This window comes from Anarhichas minor, unplaced genomic scaffold (assembly GCF_050575085.1).
Source record: "Anarhichas minor isolate MPS153535 unplaced genomic scaffold, ASM5057508v1 ptg000014l, whole genome shotgun sequence".
NCBI lineage: Eukaryota > Metazoa > Chordata > Actinopteri > Perciformes > Anarhichadidae > Anarhichas > Anarhichas minor.
The window spans coordinates 6,524,164-6,543,888 of NW_027466460.1; the positions used below are offsets into that span (position 1 = coordinate 6,524,164).

General features: G+C 40.6%; 1 protein-coding gene across 5 annotated transcripts in view; it reads left to right on the forward strand.

Annotated features, from left to right (window-relative positions):
- Positions 1 to 3,492: 3,492 nt before the first annotated feature.
- Positions 3,493 to 19,725, forward strand: part of ctnna2 (catenin (cadherin-associated protein), alpha 2) — a 254,867-nt gene continuing 238,634 nt past the window's right edge. For all 5 annotated transcript variants that reach the window (XM_076091888.1, XM_076091887.1, XM_076091891.1 and 2 more), the window contains exon 1: positions 3,493 to 3,594. In XM_076091888.1, the coding sequence (XP_075948003.1) occupies positions 3,493 to 3,594 (102 nt within the window). The remainder of the gene's footprint in view (positions 3,595 to 19,725) is intronic.

The following is a 19,725-nucleotide window of genomic DNA, read 5'->3' on the forward strand; positions in this document are numbered from 1 at the left end:
GAGACCAAGTCAACAAAACTGTGCGACAGAATGCATGTTGCATTTCAGAGAATGGAATTCAATACAACCAGAGACATCAGTAAAACCACATCACATTGTAGTTTTATTGAATTCGAACTGAATTGAGTTTTACTATTAGGGGGGCGGGATACTGGTCCGTCTGCTCTCTGTTATACAACAGACTAACATGCATAATGTTACTCTTCTACTCCGGAGTGCAGCAGCGACATTCAAGAACGTGTTTCACGGGCACGCAGCTTCATGACAGCTCCCCAAAAGTAAAGCCCAAACATTTAGATGGCCCCTTGGTGGCTGGCTAGTTTAGGAAGCGCTTGATTTGATATGCAGCAGAGTTTTTGTGGGAGTGGAGCACGCATTTTACACGTCAATACCTGCAGCCAATAATGTTAATTTAATAATAACAATTGTGATCACAATTAATATTAGATTATTTGTGCAGTCCTAGCATAAGGAAGACCAGAAGTATGACCGAGTGTACGTACATTGTGATGTGGTTGAGTCTTCTCTTTCAAAGCAAACGTCAGCAGCAAATATAAGGTGCCTTAGCCTGTTTTCATTTCAAGAGGACCTTTCACTGTCCACACAATCACACAGGTCGTCTCAGACAGATGACAGTCTCTCAGCTGTTTCCTTCTAGCTTCATGCTAATATCGTGCATCACCAGAAACTGTGTTGGTGCAGGTTTTAAATATTTCATTTTATTCATAATGTGGTTGCATTACCAAATGCACTGTACATGACAATGAACTCATGCGGGGACACAATTGATGACATTTTTACAATTTGAACATGTAGGCGTGAATAGCGTTCATTGACAGAGACATGACATTTACAGAGATCTCCACCGACAATAAAATACATCCCGAGTCACTGGAATATTCGAAACATTTCCAGTTCAGCTATGACTGACACAATCACTATGATGTATCACTTATTACCAATATCTTGACAAAGCATTTTCTATCATTGTTTTGCTTGCATAACGTGTCAAGACTAGTTTCAACCCCGGTCCTTGAGAAGTTCCACTGTCATACACCAGCAAACAGTTTATTGCGTTACAATGGCGGCCTGAGATTGTCCACAGTGCTGTTGTTTTCGCATCAGTGGCATGTTCCTGTGCATCTGCATCACTCCTGCTTATTTTTGCTGTATGCACCATGCTCTGCCGGGAAACCTCTAATGTCACAAATGAAAGCTGCAGAACTAGTCTTCAAAAAGAGAGACTGTCACACGGGGCATCTTTTCAAGTTATTCTGAGCTACTATTTAACCAGCTGGCTGGTTGCTAATGTAAGCGGCCTGAAATTGACATAACTTAGACTGTTAGCGTAGAGAAAGTGTCACTACTTTGTTGGTCTTTCTGAACAGCAAAACGATACATTCTGTTGTGAAACTGCAACAATAAGTTCCAAAAATGACACAAATGTTCTTTTTATCTCATCATCAATTACGGAGAACACATAGTGACTTTGCAGAGTGTATCTATTGGAAAAACCCACATTTCTCACCAACTAATGAAAGGAAAATCATGTTTGCATATATTTTTTAAATGCCTCTGTATAGATGTTTTGCCCCACATTCACTGCAGCAATCGTAGCACAAATGTCAGCTCGTTAAATCACAATTTGCGATGTGTAAAAACTTTCTGTCTCCATTGCGCAATGTTTTAGGTCTTGCCAGAAGTAACCGTAGACTGCACCACTGTATTCAACACTCCTGTCCACCTCTCAGTTTGTGTGCTTCTTGAAAATGTCAAACTACTGTTCATGACAGGTTGATTAGTTGACAGACGCACACAGCCTGATTCATTGTCTCTGTCCAGATGTCTTTGCAGGGACAGAAATGTAATGTCAGCAGCATAAGTGAAGGCCTGCGATTCTTTCGGAGCTAAAGATCTTTTGAAAGAACTATGATGACTTGGTCACGGTTCCATCAATAGTGCCAGGTTGCCGTATTGCCTAGTGTTCATCCATCTTTAACCCACTGTGTGTAGTATTAGGGCCCTCTGGCCCAGATCTGTCATGCTCATTCACATCCTTTATTCCCTTCTGCCTCATTGACATTGGCAGTAGACTGAGCCAGTCCCAGCTGGCCCATTCTGAAATTGCTTACTGTAGAAACGCATCCCCACAGTAAAACAGAATGCTGCCCCCATGCCAGCTGTTCCGTCCTTACATTCACCTAATGTAACCCCACTGAGCTTTAGGGTTTTAAAAAATATAATGAGCAAAATATTCCAAGTTAAAGGGCAGATTGTCTGAAGAATTATACGATTGAGACTCATATTGCAGAGCTCAGCACCTTCTCAGGAGTGCATCTTTTCACTTATGTGACTCACTTCAGGCTTTGCTGAACTTTCCTCCTGTTTCTTTACTTCTGCCTGCTTTCCTTCATGTTTTTCTTCATTTGGACACTCACTCCCGTAGTGCAATGCTGCAGTACAAATGCAATGCTTGTACCTGCATGGTTTTAAGTAATGTGGACAATGTTATGCTAAAACTCCACTGAATGGCATATAGCTTTTCAACTGATGAATGTGAATTCACTGTAGCCTTACTCAATGCGTTCCAGCTTTGGAGAGATACATTGTAATACTGGAGTTAATTTAGAAAGTTAGTAGCATAAATTTAAGGTTAGAGGGGCGGCCGGCCGTAAATTGTTGAGTGTGCTTTGTTTTATTTGATGTGCAGAGCCAAGATTTGCAGACTGTCAACAGTTACCGGACATCCATAAAAATCTTGTTTTTGAGCCAATAGTCTATTTTATGGAATTGCTGAGGCACTATTGTCCCTATGAATACACAACACAATGTTTATTTGGAAATGTTATGGTGACACCTTGTCATTGTCAAAATAAACGTCTTTTTATTATAAGGACATATCTATAAACTCCATATCCTGGCCCATCTTCACCCAGTAAGTGTCTAGCTCTGCCTATATCACCATCAATACTATCTCACAGTGACACAATGCTGAGACTGATGTCTAAGACCAGTAAGTCAGAGGTAAAGTAAAGTGTAACACAAGTGTAACCTGGTTGTGGTTGAGTCTTCAGCAGCAATCTTTCCTGATCATCTAACAACTCAACCTGCTGGCAAACCTTTATCGGTGCATCACAGAAAACATGCCATGGAGTAGGTTAGCAAGACAAATACCGACTACAGAAGAGTTCTAAAGCACAATGCTGCCCCAGCGAGGCTTCCGCCACTCTGACATCACCTGTTGTCATCAACCTGTCAGCTTCTGAGAAACATTCATGTCAGCAGCCCTGTATTTAAAAACGGCTCTATTTAAAGAGTTGGTACAGCTGAACACTTCCTACCAACTGTGTGAACACCTCTAGCCCTCTTGGGCAAATATAATGTGCAATATGATCCGTCACAGAATTGAATTTGTTTTAATGAGCAAAAAAACCCTTTTAAACTGCCAACATTCCTCTAACCGCTGATCTGCTTTTGCTCCCAACAGAGACCATGACGACCGCCACCTCCCCCATCCTGTTGAAATGGGACCCCAAGAGTCTGGAGATCCGCACCCTGACTGTGGAGAGGCTTCTGGAGCCCCTCGTCACACAGGTAGTTCAGTGAACACTTGATGCAAATGTGACAAAAAAATAGCATTGGCGTTTAAACGATAACTGGAGTCTTCTGTCTCACTCAAATCGGTTGATGTCTTATAATATATGTACCAACAAGACAAAAACTAAATCCAAATTCATAGTTTTTGACACTCTTACATTTTTGTTTACAGTCAGTAAGTCTTCCAAAGTATGACGGCAGTCATTTTGATGGATTTATACACACAAGACACGTGTCATAGTTCAGTATGAGAACAAATGGATTACTTTCTGGTTGCACATTTGTTGGATGACTTGTTGAAAAGAAGCTAAACTGCATTGTGTTCCTGCAAAAGGCTTTGACTCATCGCCTCTGACTTTGTTTGACTTCTCAAGCTGAACAGATGGCTGAACACCACTTTGTTCACCCTGGCTTATTGTGACACAGTCCGTGACTAGGGTTGGATATTGTTGATACTTTTTGAAGATTCTGATTCTAAATTTATTTATTGAATCTGCCTCGAATCTTACTTAATCCTGGTTCAGATAACAGTCGTATTATTTTACAAAGAAAAGTAAAATCCACCTTTGGCAGATTTAGTCTTCTATCACAGAATTGTCATGAGACTCAGAACGTGTATTACGAAGGCCTACAAAGCAGTAATTCATTCGTTCAAAGATTTTAGATTGATTAATCGTATCAAAAGCACCTGAATATACCATCAACTGCATCATTGGTATGGAACAATATGAAATATCCATGTCATGATTATCCGGCCCAAAATAATTGCAATTCAAAACATCACCCAGATAATCAACACAATATGCTTAACATTCCTAAAATGGCTCCAGAACATACTGGAATTACTTTACTTTGCATTTTGTTAAGAAACATTTTCTCAGTTCACAGATGGGACACACATCATTTTTAGTGAACAACAAACAATCTGAAATGAGGTAATGATAAATCACAAGGTCCCCCTGCATAAATAAATCAAATTAATTAATAAAAATAGCAACATTGTGTGAGTCTGGTCTTCTTCTTGATAATTCCTGTATTTTTTTAAAATCAGGACCTATTTTTCACTTCCATGATAGCGAGCTGGACACCTTTTTTTTAAATCACTCACATGGACGATATTCACGATTATCCCAATAATGTACATTTTGTGTGATAGAAACCTGTATTGTCCCATTCCTTTTGCATTAATTACTAATTATAATGACCAACTGTGTCAGTGTCTACAGTGATGAATGTGCAATGGTTAAACCTTGCTTGAGATAAGCCATTCTTTTTATTACTGTGCGAACAGGAAGAGAAACCAATGTGTACCTGTAGGATTAACACGACCCCCCCCCCCCCCCCCCCCCCCCACCACCAGCTGGTTTGTCACACACAACCATCTAAGATGCCGTTATTGGAGATTGTTTAGAAAAAGGCACTTCCAAAAATACTTTGCAGGTCATTGGATGAGCCATCCCTCAATCAAACTCTTACCGAAGCCAGTTGTGAGAAGAGCCAAAACAACCTTTTTATCAAAAAAAAAGCCTTCTGCGTTATTCTTTGCTCTTCTTTCAATAAAGAGATACTCCCCAGTGCTGATATAACCGATGCTATAACAGCATCTATGCTAACCTCCTCAGGAGCCGCAACTGTTTAGAACAAACAGTCGCCTCTCCGTGTCGTCTCACACACACTGAAGCCAAACCCATAGCTGCCAGTAGTTCCTCACAGGACAGGAAACTGGCTTGCCACACACAAACGAATCAGAAATCCCTCTACAAAATCAAGCAGACTCACTCTCAGTATAGTTGCAAAATGAACACATACTCCAGGCGGGACTGTACCAATTTATTCCAGAAAGACATCTTTGGCAACTGTCCTGTTTCCCCAGGATGTCTTCATAAATCTGCTTCATTGCAGGTAATGGCCGATCTACGGACAGTGGTGGATAAAATATTTTTGAAAGGCTAGATTTACTTGCAGCCTGGGACTCGCAACACAACCTGTGACTCTTTGCTCCCCTAGAGAATGTATTGTATTGTCGGTATTGATTGTAAACTTGTTGCCAGCTTTACCTGTTGCAGCAGAAATACACAGCCCTCTAATATCCTATTGTAACTTTTTATTCGTGCTATCTTTTAGAAACAAGGGATTACTATAGTGTCTGGGTTCATCTTAATTCACGCGCAGCACCCCTTTACACCCACTTATATCAAAATAATTCTATTTGACTCGAGGAAGTCTCAAATCTTTACACCCAAGTCCACGGTCCTAAACAAGATTTTAGAAAAAAAAGAATAACGTGAATGCTTCATAACTCTGTTTTAATTACTTTTTTTTTTAAACGTATTGCATTGTAATATGGATAGCTTTGAGACACTTCAATAAACGACACAATACAAAACGCAGTTGTACAGTAACTCATGAAATGCAACAATGCAAATTCCGACAGTACAAACATAAGTAGGAATGCATCTTGTTGTATGTTAAATATAATGTCTTTGCAAGCTGTTTAGGGTAGCCCATTCTTCTGTTTGAACAGATGATACGTCATCAGTACAGAAACCTCCACCTTTGGGGTTGCGTAGTACTGTAGCTCTCGTGAGTCATCCGAGCTTTTTGCACTTCTTGTTTATTGACACTGACAAATACTATCCACTGCACCACAGAGGTGCAGGCTTTGGGGATAACATCTCTTCAGCATTTTGATGTTCATATCAATGTCAAATCAGCCAACATAGGCCAACCATAGAAGATGTTGTTAAGCTAGGAGTTAGCATCTGTGCAGGCATGCGTCACTTCTTCAATCCACTTCAACAGAACAGCTGACGTGTAACATGCTTAAATGCTTAAATCCCGAAGAGCGTAATCACACTAGACTTGCTTGCTTAATACATTTTATTTTTTTTGCTGAACCAGCTCATTTTGTGCCTCGACAAAGTTCAGTGCATGGCAAATAATCCAAATACCAATAAGAGTACACGAAGACATGGATGAATGAGAGCAAAAGTTGAGAATGGGTTTCACTCATTCATTTGATCAGATTTCTCATCTTGAGTTATCGCTGGCCATTTATCTGCTCATCCCTGCCTGCATAACTTTGGGTTTTGGGTCTATATGCTGTAATCGGATTACATACAAACTTCCGATGAACTAGCGTTACTGTTTGCTTGGAAGAAAACCAAAACATGCATTTTTTTAAATGGCATCATCACCCTAGTTTGAATCGCATTGGCATAAAATGTAGGCAGTACACAACCCCATGGTTTCCATTCAGACGTGTGTGCTGTGTGTAGTCTGTCACCCACATCCAGTGTGTGTTCTCATGAGAGGCCATCAAAGTGACAGAGAGGTAATTACTTATTGTTAGCAGGACAAAAAGCTGAAAAGCTTCCTCTCTCGACACATAGTGATAACTACAAATTACGTTTTATAGCAATGCCCCGGCTGCCCTTACAGCCAATCATGTGTCTGACGACCAAACTGTTTTGTGTACTCCCTTTGAATTTATCTTAATTAAAATCTATTTTGCTGTTTTTGAAGCAGTGATCCCTGATTATTTTTTTTTTTTCAGACGGCATCATTCTGACAATAATGATCAATTTAGCCAAAATAGAAAAAACAAAGAGCTGCAGGTCTTTTGTTCGGACAGATCTAGAAATAATAATCATCTGATCATGTCAGAGCTATGATATCGGGGAGTTTTATTAGCAGTTTCTTGACACTGAGATTTAAATTGAGAAATATAATCTTCGTATAACTGCTTTTTAAGTAAATGAACTGTTACTTAATTTGCTCCCTCCATCCGACTGTTACCTCTCTGAATATATGGATATTACAGTAAACAATGATTCATCTACCGTACTGCTTAATAATTGTAAAACGCTGTAAAAATGCTGCCATTGCGGCAGAATGCCTTCACTACACCTATGGGAATAAGCACAGCCGTCAACTGTGGGAGTGCATCTTTTACTGCGATTGCATTGGACTCGTGAAGCGTTTTTCGGATACGACCGAGAGACTGATTGTTTTTCCTGTCAATTTGGATGATTCAGTGTTTTTGGATGGAATAAAAGGTTGCCTCGGAGGACAGACAAGCCCGGCTCACCCTGACAGTGCCTGAGATAGCGGGCTCATTTATCATGACCAGCTTCTCTCACCCCTGCTGGAGTGCTGGGCAAGTCCAACACTGAAGGGGCTTACTTCATCACTGCCTATGAAGGCAGCATACTTCAGATATAGTAAACATTTTTATACTGCAGGCGGTAGATCTTTTTTGAAAGAATTATATAGGGAGGTGTCCCTGAGAGGCAGGTGGAGCCAAAAAAGTACACGAGAAGTTTGACTCGTTTAATTTACGACAGTCTAGAATATATTCATGTTGATATGGAAATGTGAGGGCACTGAACAGAAACCAGTTGAGTTATATCTAGTTTCCACTTTTTATAATTTGGCCGAGAAGATGATAGAACTTCGGCACTTGGCAAACTTTCGCTTCACCTAGCTTCACTTGCAGTCAGTGGATAATCTCATGCAGTGCTGTTGTGGCTCTTGAGGTGCATATTCAAGTGAAATATTCATTTCAAACTTTGAATTCAACGTTTGACATGTAAAAATGTACATTATGTAACTTTGCAAGACGCCGTTCTTGGCTTCTGGAGGTTGAGGGTCATTTCTTAATGTGTATGCTTGGTATTGAGAGTTAAAAAGTGAATATTTCATATGCTAATGAAGGATGTGTTGTTCCTTCCTTGTATTGTGGGAAACATTATGCTATCCTTTATAAACAGAAAATATATTTAGCTGTTCCATGATTCTTTGCTGCAATATTTGCGACGGACTAATTTCTGTCTCGCCAGTAAAATGCCAACATGTGTGTGATAATACATGTATCTCTCTAAAATACACAGAAAAAGCTGCTCATTGTATGCCCTAGTATAGACAACTGTACAAGGACACTGAGACTTGCTCAACAGTTGTCCAATCATGAGAACATTAAAGCATTTTTAGATATTGTCACATTGTTTAAAATTGTTGGCATGCATGTGCACATGGATGTATCCAAACAGACACAATCTATAAGCTATCAAATAAAAAATACTTTCTATCAGATTAGTCATCAATGTACAGTTATTCTGTGACAAACAGCACATCATTGCATGTGACAAACAACATTTTGAATTACATTTCAAAAGGGGCTTTTTGGGGCTGTCAGTATATTAAGGTGAACTGACTGTGAGCTTAAAAAACCAATAAAACAAAAAGCAAGCCTTTCCATTCCATGCGTCTTGGTGCTATTGCTGCTAATTTAGTGGATTTGCACTTCTGGTGAATGTCAGTGTGCTGATCCCAGAACTCGCATGTAGTGTTTCTCGTGTTGTTTCACAGCAGTAGCTTCTAATGAAGGACAAAATCTCAATTTCAATTAATACAATACAGCAATAGACACATTTTCTGTTAAATTAATTATCTTTAATAAACAAATTCAGCATTCAAATTCTGGCCAAATATGACTGATTTGCTACGAGAATGATTATAAATAATTATCATATTGAGTCATAATTAGGATTAAACATTCAGTTGAGACATTTCCCCTGTCTGTTCAACCGTGAAGAGGTAAAATGATCCAATATAATTTTTTTAGAAAAGCAAAGATGAAAATGAAAACATATTCGTGTAGCAGAAATTTGTGTTTCCTAAAGTCAAAGGAAGATCCTTCAACGGTTGAAATTCAAGGAGGCTTCGTCATTAAATCCCGCTGAAGGACCGTTCCAATGTTGAGGATGCTTTGAGTTCTACCGAGGACTGAGACCTTCGTTTAGAGGATTTTGAAGGATGCATGTGTGTCCTCCGCGCACCCAAAACACCCACAACAATGTGCATTATTCACTTCCTGTCCCGAGAGTTGGAAACGGGAAATATGCTACTAAACGTTTGCTTATTTAAAACTAAGCAGTCCGCCAAAATCTGAAATTGCCAATCCAGTTGCTGATTCTTTATACGCATATTATATCTACAAGGCCTCATTTAGAAGTGTGTTGTGAGCTATTAATAGCACTGAGGCCAGCAACAGCAGAGAGACACAGCTGTAGAGCCAGCATGTTCACATGAATTAAGGCTTCATTTCGACCAAACCAGAGTGGGCCAATGAAGACAGCTTTGATGACTTTTATTTTGTTTCTGTCTAGTTTAAATGAAGTGTGTTTTCTACAATCAGCGAGGTAAAATGACTGTTTGTCTGGTAGGTTTGAGGAGAGGAGAGTTTCTTTTTACATCCAAGGATGTGATTTTAGAGCCAACCGAGATGGTTTTGATGAGCTCTGTTTTGTTTCTATTGTGTTTGAATGAAGTGTTTTTTACAATTGGCGAGATAAAATAGTTTTTTTTCAATGCCTAGAGTCTGGTGGCTTGTTTTGTATGTTTATGAATAATGATAATGACTTGTGTATAATGTTTTGACGAATGCAAACTCAATACTCCAACCAGAAATTGCTTTGTATTTTATTCTCCAACAACGTGTGCTCTCCGATGCTGTGAAGGACTCTTGAAGTCGCCTCTGAAGGAGCCTGCTTTTAATACCCGTTCTACCAAGGAAGCATTCCAGACGTTGAGACTCACCCCAATGTCAACGTTGACTCGCTGTCTCCTGGACGAAGGTCCCGTGTTTGTTTGACCCATCCACCACCACTTCTGCCAGGTTGCATTCATTTCCTGCCATAAAAACGCATCACGACTGACAGCTTCTCTGCCTTGAAATTGTAAACGTCTTTCATTCAGGAGGAATCTGCAGTCTGAATTTGTAGTGTGCAGAATAATTGCTGTCAGAGGTCATTTTGCTTTGAGGCTGTTGTTTAGTTATTATGCAGTCAGATGCAGCAGCTGAGGTGCTCGTTTGCACAGTTAGTTTTTAAATTGAGCTCTTGTTACTGTGATGTGCATACCAGTTTGATTGGTCTTAGAGATTATGACACGTATGATGCTTAATTTAAAAAGTATTCTTTAGTTTTGAATTTAGCCCGGGAGAGTCTCGCCACACTGAGTTCCATTGTCGGTGCATTGCTATCATGTTTATCAGCCTCACGTAGCTGGTAAAGCCACAGAAGAATGTGTTGGCTCTTACAGGGTTAAAACCCCCTTGATCTCTCCTCCCTAATTCCGCCTCTTGAATGGGATTCCCACATTTGGGATGTTTGGTCGTTGACATTGCATTCTGCTTCCATGGGATGCAGGTCTGTCCAGTTTGCTGGACCGGAGAGAGAGCTATCAAATAATGTCCTCGTTATTGTCTCTTACGACAGGGGCCTCTATTTCCCATGGTTGATTTTAATACACAACATAGATTCATTCATGGTGAGTGCTCATGCCAACTTCGTTAGTGCAACATTCCTCTCTAAATACATTTGATCTCAGATGTCATCTCTTTACCAGCTCTGTATATTAACAGAGCTGATTCTGATCCAGCACTTTATAAACTTCCTCAAATGTGAATAACTTCTATTACTGTATATGTATACACTGGTACTTGTAGAGCCACTGTGGGTTGTTAATGAAGGCCTTTAGGAACAAGTCCTGCTTTGAGGGCAGACAAGAAGTCAGAATGGGAGTGATATTGACAAATATAGTTTATTAACAGACAGCACACTGATGAGGAAGGAGCTGTCTGTGTTGCTGCTTGTCTAAATTCACATGAGCCATTGTTTAGTAGTGTTTGGGAGAGGCAGCAAAGCAGTACTATCCTTATTTCTTTTGCTTTCCTTGGTTATTACTCTGACAGCTCTTTTGACTTCAAAGCCTGCTAATGTGCTAGCAGGGCACCTGAAGGGTGTAGTTGGCTGTCAGCAGTGGATGCTTTAACCCCCTTTTGTTTTTGCATGTCATCCAAGCCCAAGGTTTGGCTCCTAGCATTGGCTGGCACCTGACACACACACACACACACACACACACACACACACACACACACACACACACACACACACACACAAGTCAAGGGGCTTAACATGAAGGGAGGCGAGACGGCGGCAGCAAGGGGATTAAGGCTTCATGCTGCATCACTGTCATAATCCATTAAGCTCGCGGAAAAGGAGGAAGTCTGGACCTCAAACTGACACTTTTTGGAGGCAAGAAGGGATGCTTTACCTCTCTCCAGAGTTTTTATTTAAACCACAGAGCAGTCTTTCTCTAAAGGCTGAAGAGGAGTCATGATTTTAGGAATTTGGCAACCGCTTGTTGGCTACAGCAGCTCGCTTCGGAGGGGAAAACAAAATAACTCCTGATTTAGTTTAATGACTCTTTTATTGCAGTGATACATACTCAGATATAATGAAGTTGTACCATGGGCCTTGGATGCACAGAATTCTACGTCACGATAATTCGCTACATGTTTCGGGTAGGCAAACTCGTTACAATATGCAATTATTAAGATCAATGTTTATGATGGGATATTAGAATTCAACAGAGGCCACTAATTTTGGGCTTTTTCAGCACTGGCAGACATCTCCATATCCTTGTGAAAGCCCCTTCATGCTCTTACATATTAATTGAATGGATCACAGCAGCAGCTCCTGTTAGCGGGATGCTGAAAATAAGTGCAGTGTTTCTATACATTGATCCCACATGCATGTACACTTCAGGAACTTGAACTCTGTTATCCCCTTCGCTCTCCTTTCTGTACATAAGTGTCGAGTAACACACACACACACACACACACACACAACCACAAATCATTTAAACTGATGTCCTCCTGAGAAAGGCGATGCAAGTACGTATTGTAATACTTAACTTTTACAGAGTAGTGTGATAAAGATGACATCTGTGTCATAATGCAGAGTGCCCCCTGTTAGCTTATGGCTCATTACCTCTCCCACTGCCTAAGGGTCAGTACTGGATCTTGTGAAACATTTTTTTTCTCCTGTCTTCGAACTGTATCTTCTGACAACTTGCTATGTCAGCATATGGCTTGCCTGTGCATGGCTGCTGAAAAGCAGCCATACACAGATGCTGGTTGTCCAATGTCGCTTTGCTTTTCTATCATAGAAAATATACCCCATCAGGACACATTGGTTTTTAGCTCTATTATTACAAGCACAGACTCAAGCCACTATGATGCCTGGTCAAAAACAGTCCGAACTTCATATTGTTGTTCTTATTATTGGCTTACTTAAAGGAGCAGTATGTAGGATGTAGTGGCATCTAGTGGTGAGGTTGCATGTTGCATACAACTTAACACACCTCCCTTTCCAAGAGTGCCTGAGAAGTAAGGGGCTTTCAGGTGAAGGGAAAACGTGAAAGGTTTATCTGTTCAGGGTTACTGTAGAAACATGGTGGTGTAACATGGCGGACTCCATGAAGAGAACCTGCTCCCTATGCAGATATGAAGGGCTCATTCTAAGCCAACAAATGTAATGATTCTTAGCTTCAGGTGATACACTAATAGAGCTTTGCAGACCAGCTGCTACATTCAAACAACAAAGGGATCGGTATCTGTCCTATATGGATCATCAATTATTGGCAATTAATATCTGCGGCAAGAAAACGTGAACAGGGATCTTTTGTGCTGATCCGATTTTTGATTCGATCCGTGACTCTGATCCGTGATACGATCCGAACCGTGAGTTTGAGGATCCGTTGCACCACTAGTAACAGTTATAATAGGTTGTAATGGGATACATTCACTCACCACCACCACTACCACCATCCATACAGGTTTGCCTCATCAGATATTTTGTAAACCAACATAAACACACACTTATACTCTTTATACTGTAGTAGTGCCCTGGATGTATATGACTGTGACATAATGCCACTCAGCCTCATGCTGTGAAGATGCTGAGCAGATCTATGGGTGAAACACAGCTGATCCATTTGGGATCTTCAAATGACTCTGACAGTGAGCCAGCAGTGGCCCTGCCTCCCTGCTCTGTGGTATGTAAGAGAGAGAGACGGGGAGGAAGAGGATGAAAGGGAAAGAAGCAGACAGATAATCAGAGATTCTGAGTGTCTGCATATTTGGCTGGGAGCAAGATCAGCACAGATGTAATCTAAATGAGGCTGAATAGTCTAAAATGACTGTCTGCTTGTTGTTTCTCTTTTCCATATTTTATATATGCGGTTTTAAATCATTTCAATTTAAATTTCCTCCTTACGGCCACCTTCTTCCCATATGACCTATAAACCAGGGTTAACTTGATGACACGTACTATTCTTATTTTACAGAACAGAAAATACCACAAAACAATTATAAGCCATGAATAATTTACTTGCTGAGCTCAACTGCTAAACTACTTTGGTCTACAGTTCTCTTCCAGTTTTGTCTCACTTTGCTGCAGTATTTACTTCTAGGCAGAGTTAGTGTTCACTATACAACTTTTGCTGTGCTTCCCTATAGAGAGGTGTTTGGTACCTCTGTAGGACGTTGAATACTTTGGTTGCATACGACTGATTGAACCCATTAATTACTTTAGTTTTCTGTGGTAAATATTTCATCTTATATAGTGCACACTACTGTATAACAGATATAGTGTGCACACAAGTCGGTCAATGTGCTTGAGTTCTTGCACTTGTATAAATGGATTCGACTCTATTCTACAAATACCTGTCTGTGCTTTTCCAATGATGAGTACAGACATCGCCAATAATTAGCTGGCTGTCAAGTACCATATGTACTGCGCTGGAACTGTAAAATAAATTCTTTACAACCGTTTGCTTTCGTTTAACATTTCGTTGCAAGTAGAACCCCTACTTGCACAGTTCCAGAGTGCAGTTTAACTGACATTGTTACATTCAGGTTGTATTAGTAATCACTCCCTGTTTACTACATAGTTAACTGAGTTACTGTCCAAATTCTGAGGGATGGATTCACAAAAGGATTGCTCTAAACCTGCACAAATATGAGAAATGGAAACTGTGTGATTCTAAAAGCAAATAGCGAATCAGTGGTCCCGTGCTATTTGCACGTATTTGAATTCGGTAATATGCATACTTTTTGCTCAAAATTGACCCTTTTCTATGCAAATTTGCATCGCAAAAACAGTCCAATTGTAAAAGATCAGTGCTAATAACCACAGGCAGTTACAGTGAAAATATTAGTGTCTTCAGAGAGCTGGCGATAACTGAAGCACAAAGGGTGTCACGCCCAGACTTTACTGTGATCATGGCAGCAGTGATTGTAGCTCGGCAAAGGCACCGTCGTGCTCCGCTGAAACTCTTTTTGTTTTTCAGGATTCAGTGATGGGATGCCAGTAGTGTCATGGAACATTTAAACATTTCAAATAATTAAGTGTGCAAAATCTCTATTTACTGCTCACTATTGAGTGAACTAGTACGTGTCTTTAAGGGAGTAGTGAATGAGTAAACGAGGGAGGGATTTCGGACACATCCCAGTCATTTTTAAGATCTGTGACCAACAAAATGCAAGTATCGTTTTTCGTCTTGAGGTCGAAATACATCGATCATTTTGTGATTTGTTCAATCAAAGTTTGCTGCAACATTTCCTTAGACAGTCCCAAGTCTCATTGTGAGCAAGGAAGTAAAAAAAAAAAAGTGGGAATGAAGGTTACAGTGAGAGCGAGTGCATGGCGACGATCACATGCAGAGGATGCCCAGTAGAGTTGTCAGTCCCTTTATTAGTTTACTGGCGCTGGCCTGCTGTTTGGGAAGCTGTTGTGCACACTACACTGTAGGTAAACATGTCCTCCGATGCTACTGCTGTATCATCGCATCCAAAGCTCACAGCGCTGTTATATTCCCACACGTTTCCTTGAAGCCGTGTTTTTCTGTCGATTGCTGCACTAATTTCTTCGACGCTCGTCGTTGTGACCACATCTCACGCTTGAAGCCATTTCAGAATGAGATTTTAGAAAGCTTTTATGTGGCCTGTCTTTGAAGTGAACGGCATCTCGGATTGGCATATTCTCTGCCATTTGTTGTGAAGATTACGTGAAACCTCAAGGCATGTCATGCCAAGATTAAGCATGAGTCAAATGAGGACTCATTGGCATTTTTGCCACAGAAATAAGCAATTTTAACACTGACATCCAGTCATTTCTTATATTCATATTTTAAATGGAGGTGGAAAGTTTGAGTTAAAATGCATCGTTGCTGAAATGTTCTAATTAGCTGGGGTTGCGCAATGATTTTAAAACCCACTCTCTTTAGATTAGTTCCCAAAGGACTAATCATTGACTCTTTTTTTCACACACACACACTCGGTGAATGGTATATTTAGGTATTCCTTGGTAACCACAAAAAAAATGTTCTTTCCACAGAACAATGTGCTCCAGTAAATATTTGGATCCAGAGATTGGCTACCCCATTGGGCTTTTTGGAAAAGTGTCCTTACATCAAGTGTTGGCAGGATATATTGTGTAGATCAACTGTGCATCATAAAAGGTCTTGTCATGCTTCAAAAAAAGAATTTAGTAACCTCATGGATAGCAAAAAGACACCAGTGGTGAGAATGATAATGAAGGAGTGGGACGATCAAACCGAGTATAGGAACATGGGCTACGAGGGTTACTAATGAGGGAATAGTATGGATGAGACAGAAAGACTGTTGCACTCTCCATGCAGAATGCAGGAGTTCTGCTCTCAGAAGTTTACCTTGTAAAATGTGTGAACCACTAATGTCGATAACACCATTGATATTTGTTACATTCCATGAGTGCTCATCACTTAAAGTAAGTAAAGTGAGAGTGAGGCCTAATGTATTCTTGTGGGGTAGACAATGGGTGGATATACAGAGTCCGTGTATCATTGTAAAACGCTAAAAAGTTCAACAAAACTGCAGGTAGTGAGATAAACCTGAGAATTCAGGGAAAATATATATACAAGTAGGACAAATACACCTAAAAAGATGCAGATATTTGAACACCAGCGCTATGTTGTATTATTCATCAGTTTTCCTTCCTATCCATCACTGCGCGGCACTGTTCCTCTGCAGCATTCATCTCCAGGCTTTAAAACGAAGTATGCTTCCAGGAGGTTTTATGAGGATATGGTTGTGAAGTGAACACGCTGCATGCTTAAGAATGTCAGAGCTTGACACCCCTGCAATGTCACACTCCGTGCTAAAACCCTTCCTCTTTGCCACCCAATAACCCATTCAGGTACTTATCTTAATGCTCGCTAATCCGCACTGCTTTGCACTTCAGCGCTTGTTAACTTCAAAAGATGTGTTAAATAACAGGGTATAATGAAGAGTGAGCACAGCCTTCAGCCCAAAAAAATCCAAGATACCTTTTTTATCAGCACCGTTCAGGAGAATATGAGTAGATATGCAGTATATTTGCATGTTTTTCTCTGTAAATGTGAAATGCAAGTGGGTGGAGGTCTCTGATCTCTGCGTTGATAATATAGTGTGTATTATTTTCACTTTGTGAACACACCCTTGTGCAAACAGGTTTCTGTATTGTCCGTCTCACAGCTGGGTGATTGATCCACCCACTTGGAAAATAGAGGACCCCCTCTTGCGTTTGTCCCCTGAGCTTTTTCACAGATTATGCACTTTACACATGGACATAAACGGCCTCATTAATTATTCAACAGGGAATGTTATATATATATCACTTTCTGTAGGAGGGGGCCAAAGGTTGACATGAATCTCTCAGAAGCTGTGTATGGGTATGCATGATGATGCGTGCGTTTGCAGTTTGGCTACACGTGCACACACATGCACATGGCCTTCGTTAAATGTTCAACAGTTATAGTGCATCACTCATCTGTTGGATGCAAGTCTCAGAGGCTGAAGGCGGAAAATTGAACGGCTGCGCAGAGCCGCGGGGATTTATTACTGAGTGGACAGTCCACTGGCCAGTGCTCTGGAGAGGAAAGGCCGCGTGGCATTTAATACTATTGATGAGCAATACAACGGGAGGGAAAGGCACAACAACTCCTTAGGCCCGAAGGAAAGGTTAGCCTCACCACTGCCGCAGAATAATTACTTAGTGTGTAGTACCATCTCAGCCTGAATGTTGGAGATGCTTTGATACCTCATCGCTTTGAAAAAAACAAAAACAAAAACATTGTCCGGTTCTGTTAGATAGAGAGGGACTTGTTGTCCAAACACTGAATTTCCAGCGCATTTCCATTTTAGATAAATAAAATCGAATCTGTATGCAAAGGCTGGGGTAACAACTTGATATTATCGGCTGTTGGCGGTGAATTTTCATTCCAGCATAATATTTCAGTGTCCAATGACGTGCAAATATGTGTTATCCAGTCAGCAGTGAGCTTCCGTATCTGAGTCGCAGGCTAACGGCCTGCATACTTGAGCAGGATTTAAAAGCTGGGGCTAAATTTAAGGAACTCTGGCAGAGGCATGACTGCTGATGACGAAGGTGTGATAAATAAAATGGAGTTGGACATGGTTGGGTTGAGGGTGGGAAACCGCTAAAAACATGGTGCCACAAACAGCGAAGCTTCATTCTCCACCATGTGTTTAAACAGTATTGCAGTAGCAGGGAGTGTTAATTCAGGACAAGACAAACGAGTCAGAAGCTGTAATTCATCAATCTATTAATGCCAATGAAAATACAAGCCCATCTTCCTTGTGTCTCGTTGGGTATGTTTCAGCCATTTTTGTTCTCATTGTGCATCTGTGTTCTTGTGTCTTTCCTGTCCAGTGACCGTGTCTTGATGTGTGTCTGTGGTCATTGCTGTGTGTGTGTGTGTGTGTGTGTCAGTACTTCCTCACACAATCAATCTTTTGGGACATTTGGTAATGTTCTTTGTGGAGAGTACTGACCCAGCAATGGCCTGTTATCCACATTCATAGTAATCCGCTGTCCACAGTTTTGTGCAATATTTGCCGCGTCAATATGACAAGTGCTGATTCAGTTCAGCTGCCAGTTTTTAATCGATATTTTGTTTTTTGTGGACTGTCAGTCTAATCCCTGTGAATCTCTGCACTCATGCCCTGAGACTTCACTGGTAAACATAGTGTACCATATTCCGTGTTCCGTTCCGTGTCCCGTGTTTCGTGTTTCATGTTCCGTTCCGTGCTTTGTGTTCCGTGTCCCGTTCCGTTCCTGAGCATGTTTTTGTGCGTACTCTTTTGTGTTTATAAATCTGTCCCTTGGAGAAGCACAGCATGAACATACCATGTTAGAAGCACCATTTAGTGATAACGCTGCGTAGGACCGCTGTGGCTCGGCTCATAACAACATAATGAGCCAAAGTGGTTTGTGTATCAGCACACAGCCAGGCCAGACTTCCTCTCTTTAGTTGGCTAATAATTAAATATGTTACATTGTTGCATCATAAGATATTTCCTTATCCTTTTGTACCTTTTGTATGTACGTCCAGTCATATAATTCTAAATCCTATGATCAGATTTCTACGTTTCAGTCTTTATGTTGGTTTACAGATTCTGATATTTTTATATGCTTAGTAAAAGCCAATTATGTAATTGGCTTAATAGAGACAACTCAGTGGAGTTATTCCCACGAGTCACTGCCTTCAGTCATATTAACACATACACATATATTTCACGTGACCAGACACAGCTGATGTACACTCTCATTAAGTCTGTGATGGTCATTTGAAGCTGCTATGCTTCCTTTGATTTTTGCCTTTCAACATTGCCGGGTGTTGATAATGGAACACAAAGAATCTGATGCTTTACCAAATATCCAAGAGCACTCGGGTCTAAGTTTACAGCTCAATACACAGCCTATATATGACCGTAGTCTACAAAGTAAAGCTTGTGGTGTGTGAGCGTTCGGGGCTAAGCCTGAGACATGACATAACTTGTGGCTGTATGGAAATAACCACAGTGTGTTTTAGCATAAAGTCCAAGCTGTGCTACTAATACACACAATAAATAGGCTTGCCCAGGGGCAATTACCAGCTGGCAGAAAAGTGCAAGGCTGCCTTGCCCAGACACTGGATTTATTTAGTTTCGCATTAGGCCACATTTGGATGAACTCTGCAAAAACTTTATGCCCCACTTCATTTATTTTCGCAAAACTTCTTTTGTTTCTACCTCTTCCCTGAAGGATTTGATTAGTCTGTGTTTTCCTGCAATAGTTATTGACGGGTTCAGACTTTTTTTGTTAAAGTCGTGACATACACAACATAGCTTTATGACACCATTCATCATTTGACTACACAGTGCTACACTAGGCCCTGTGGCATTATGAGAGAACAGGA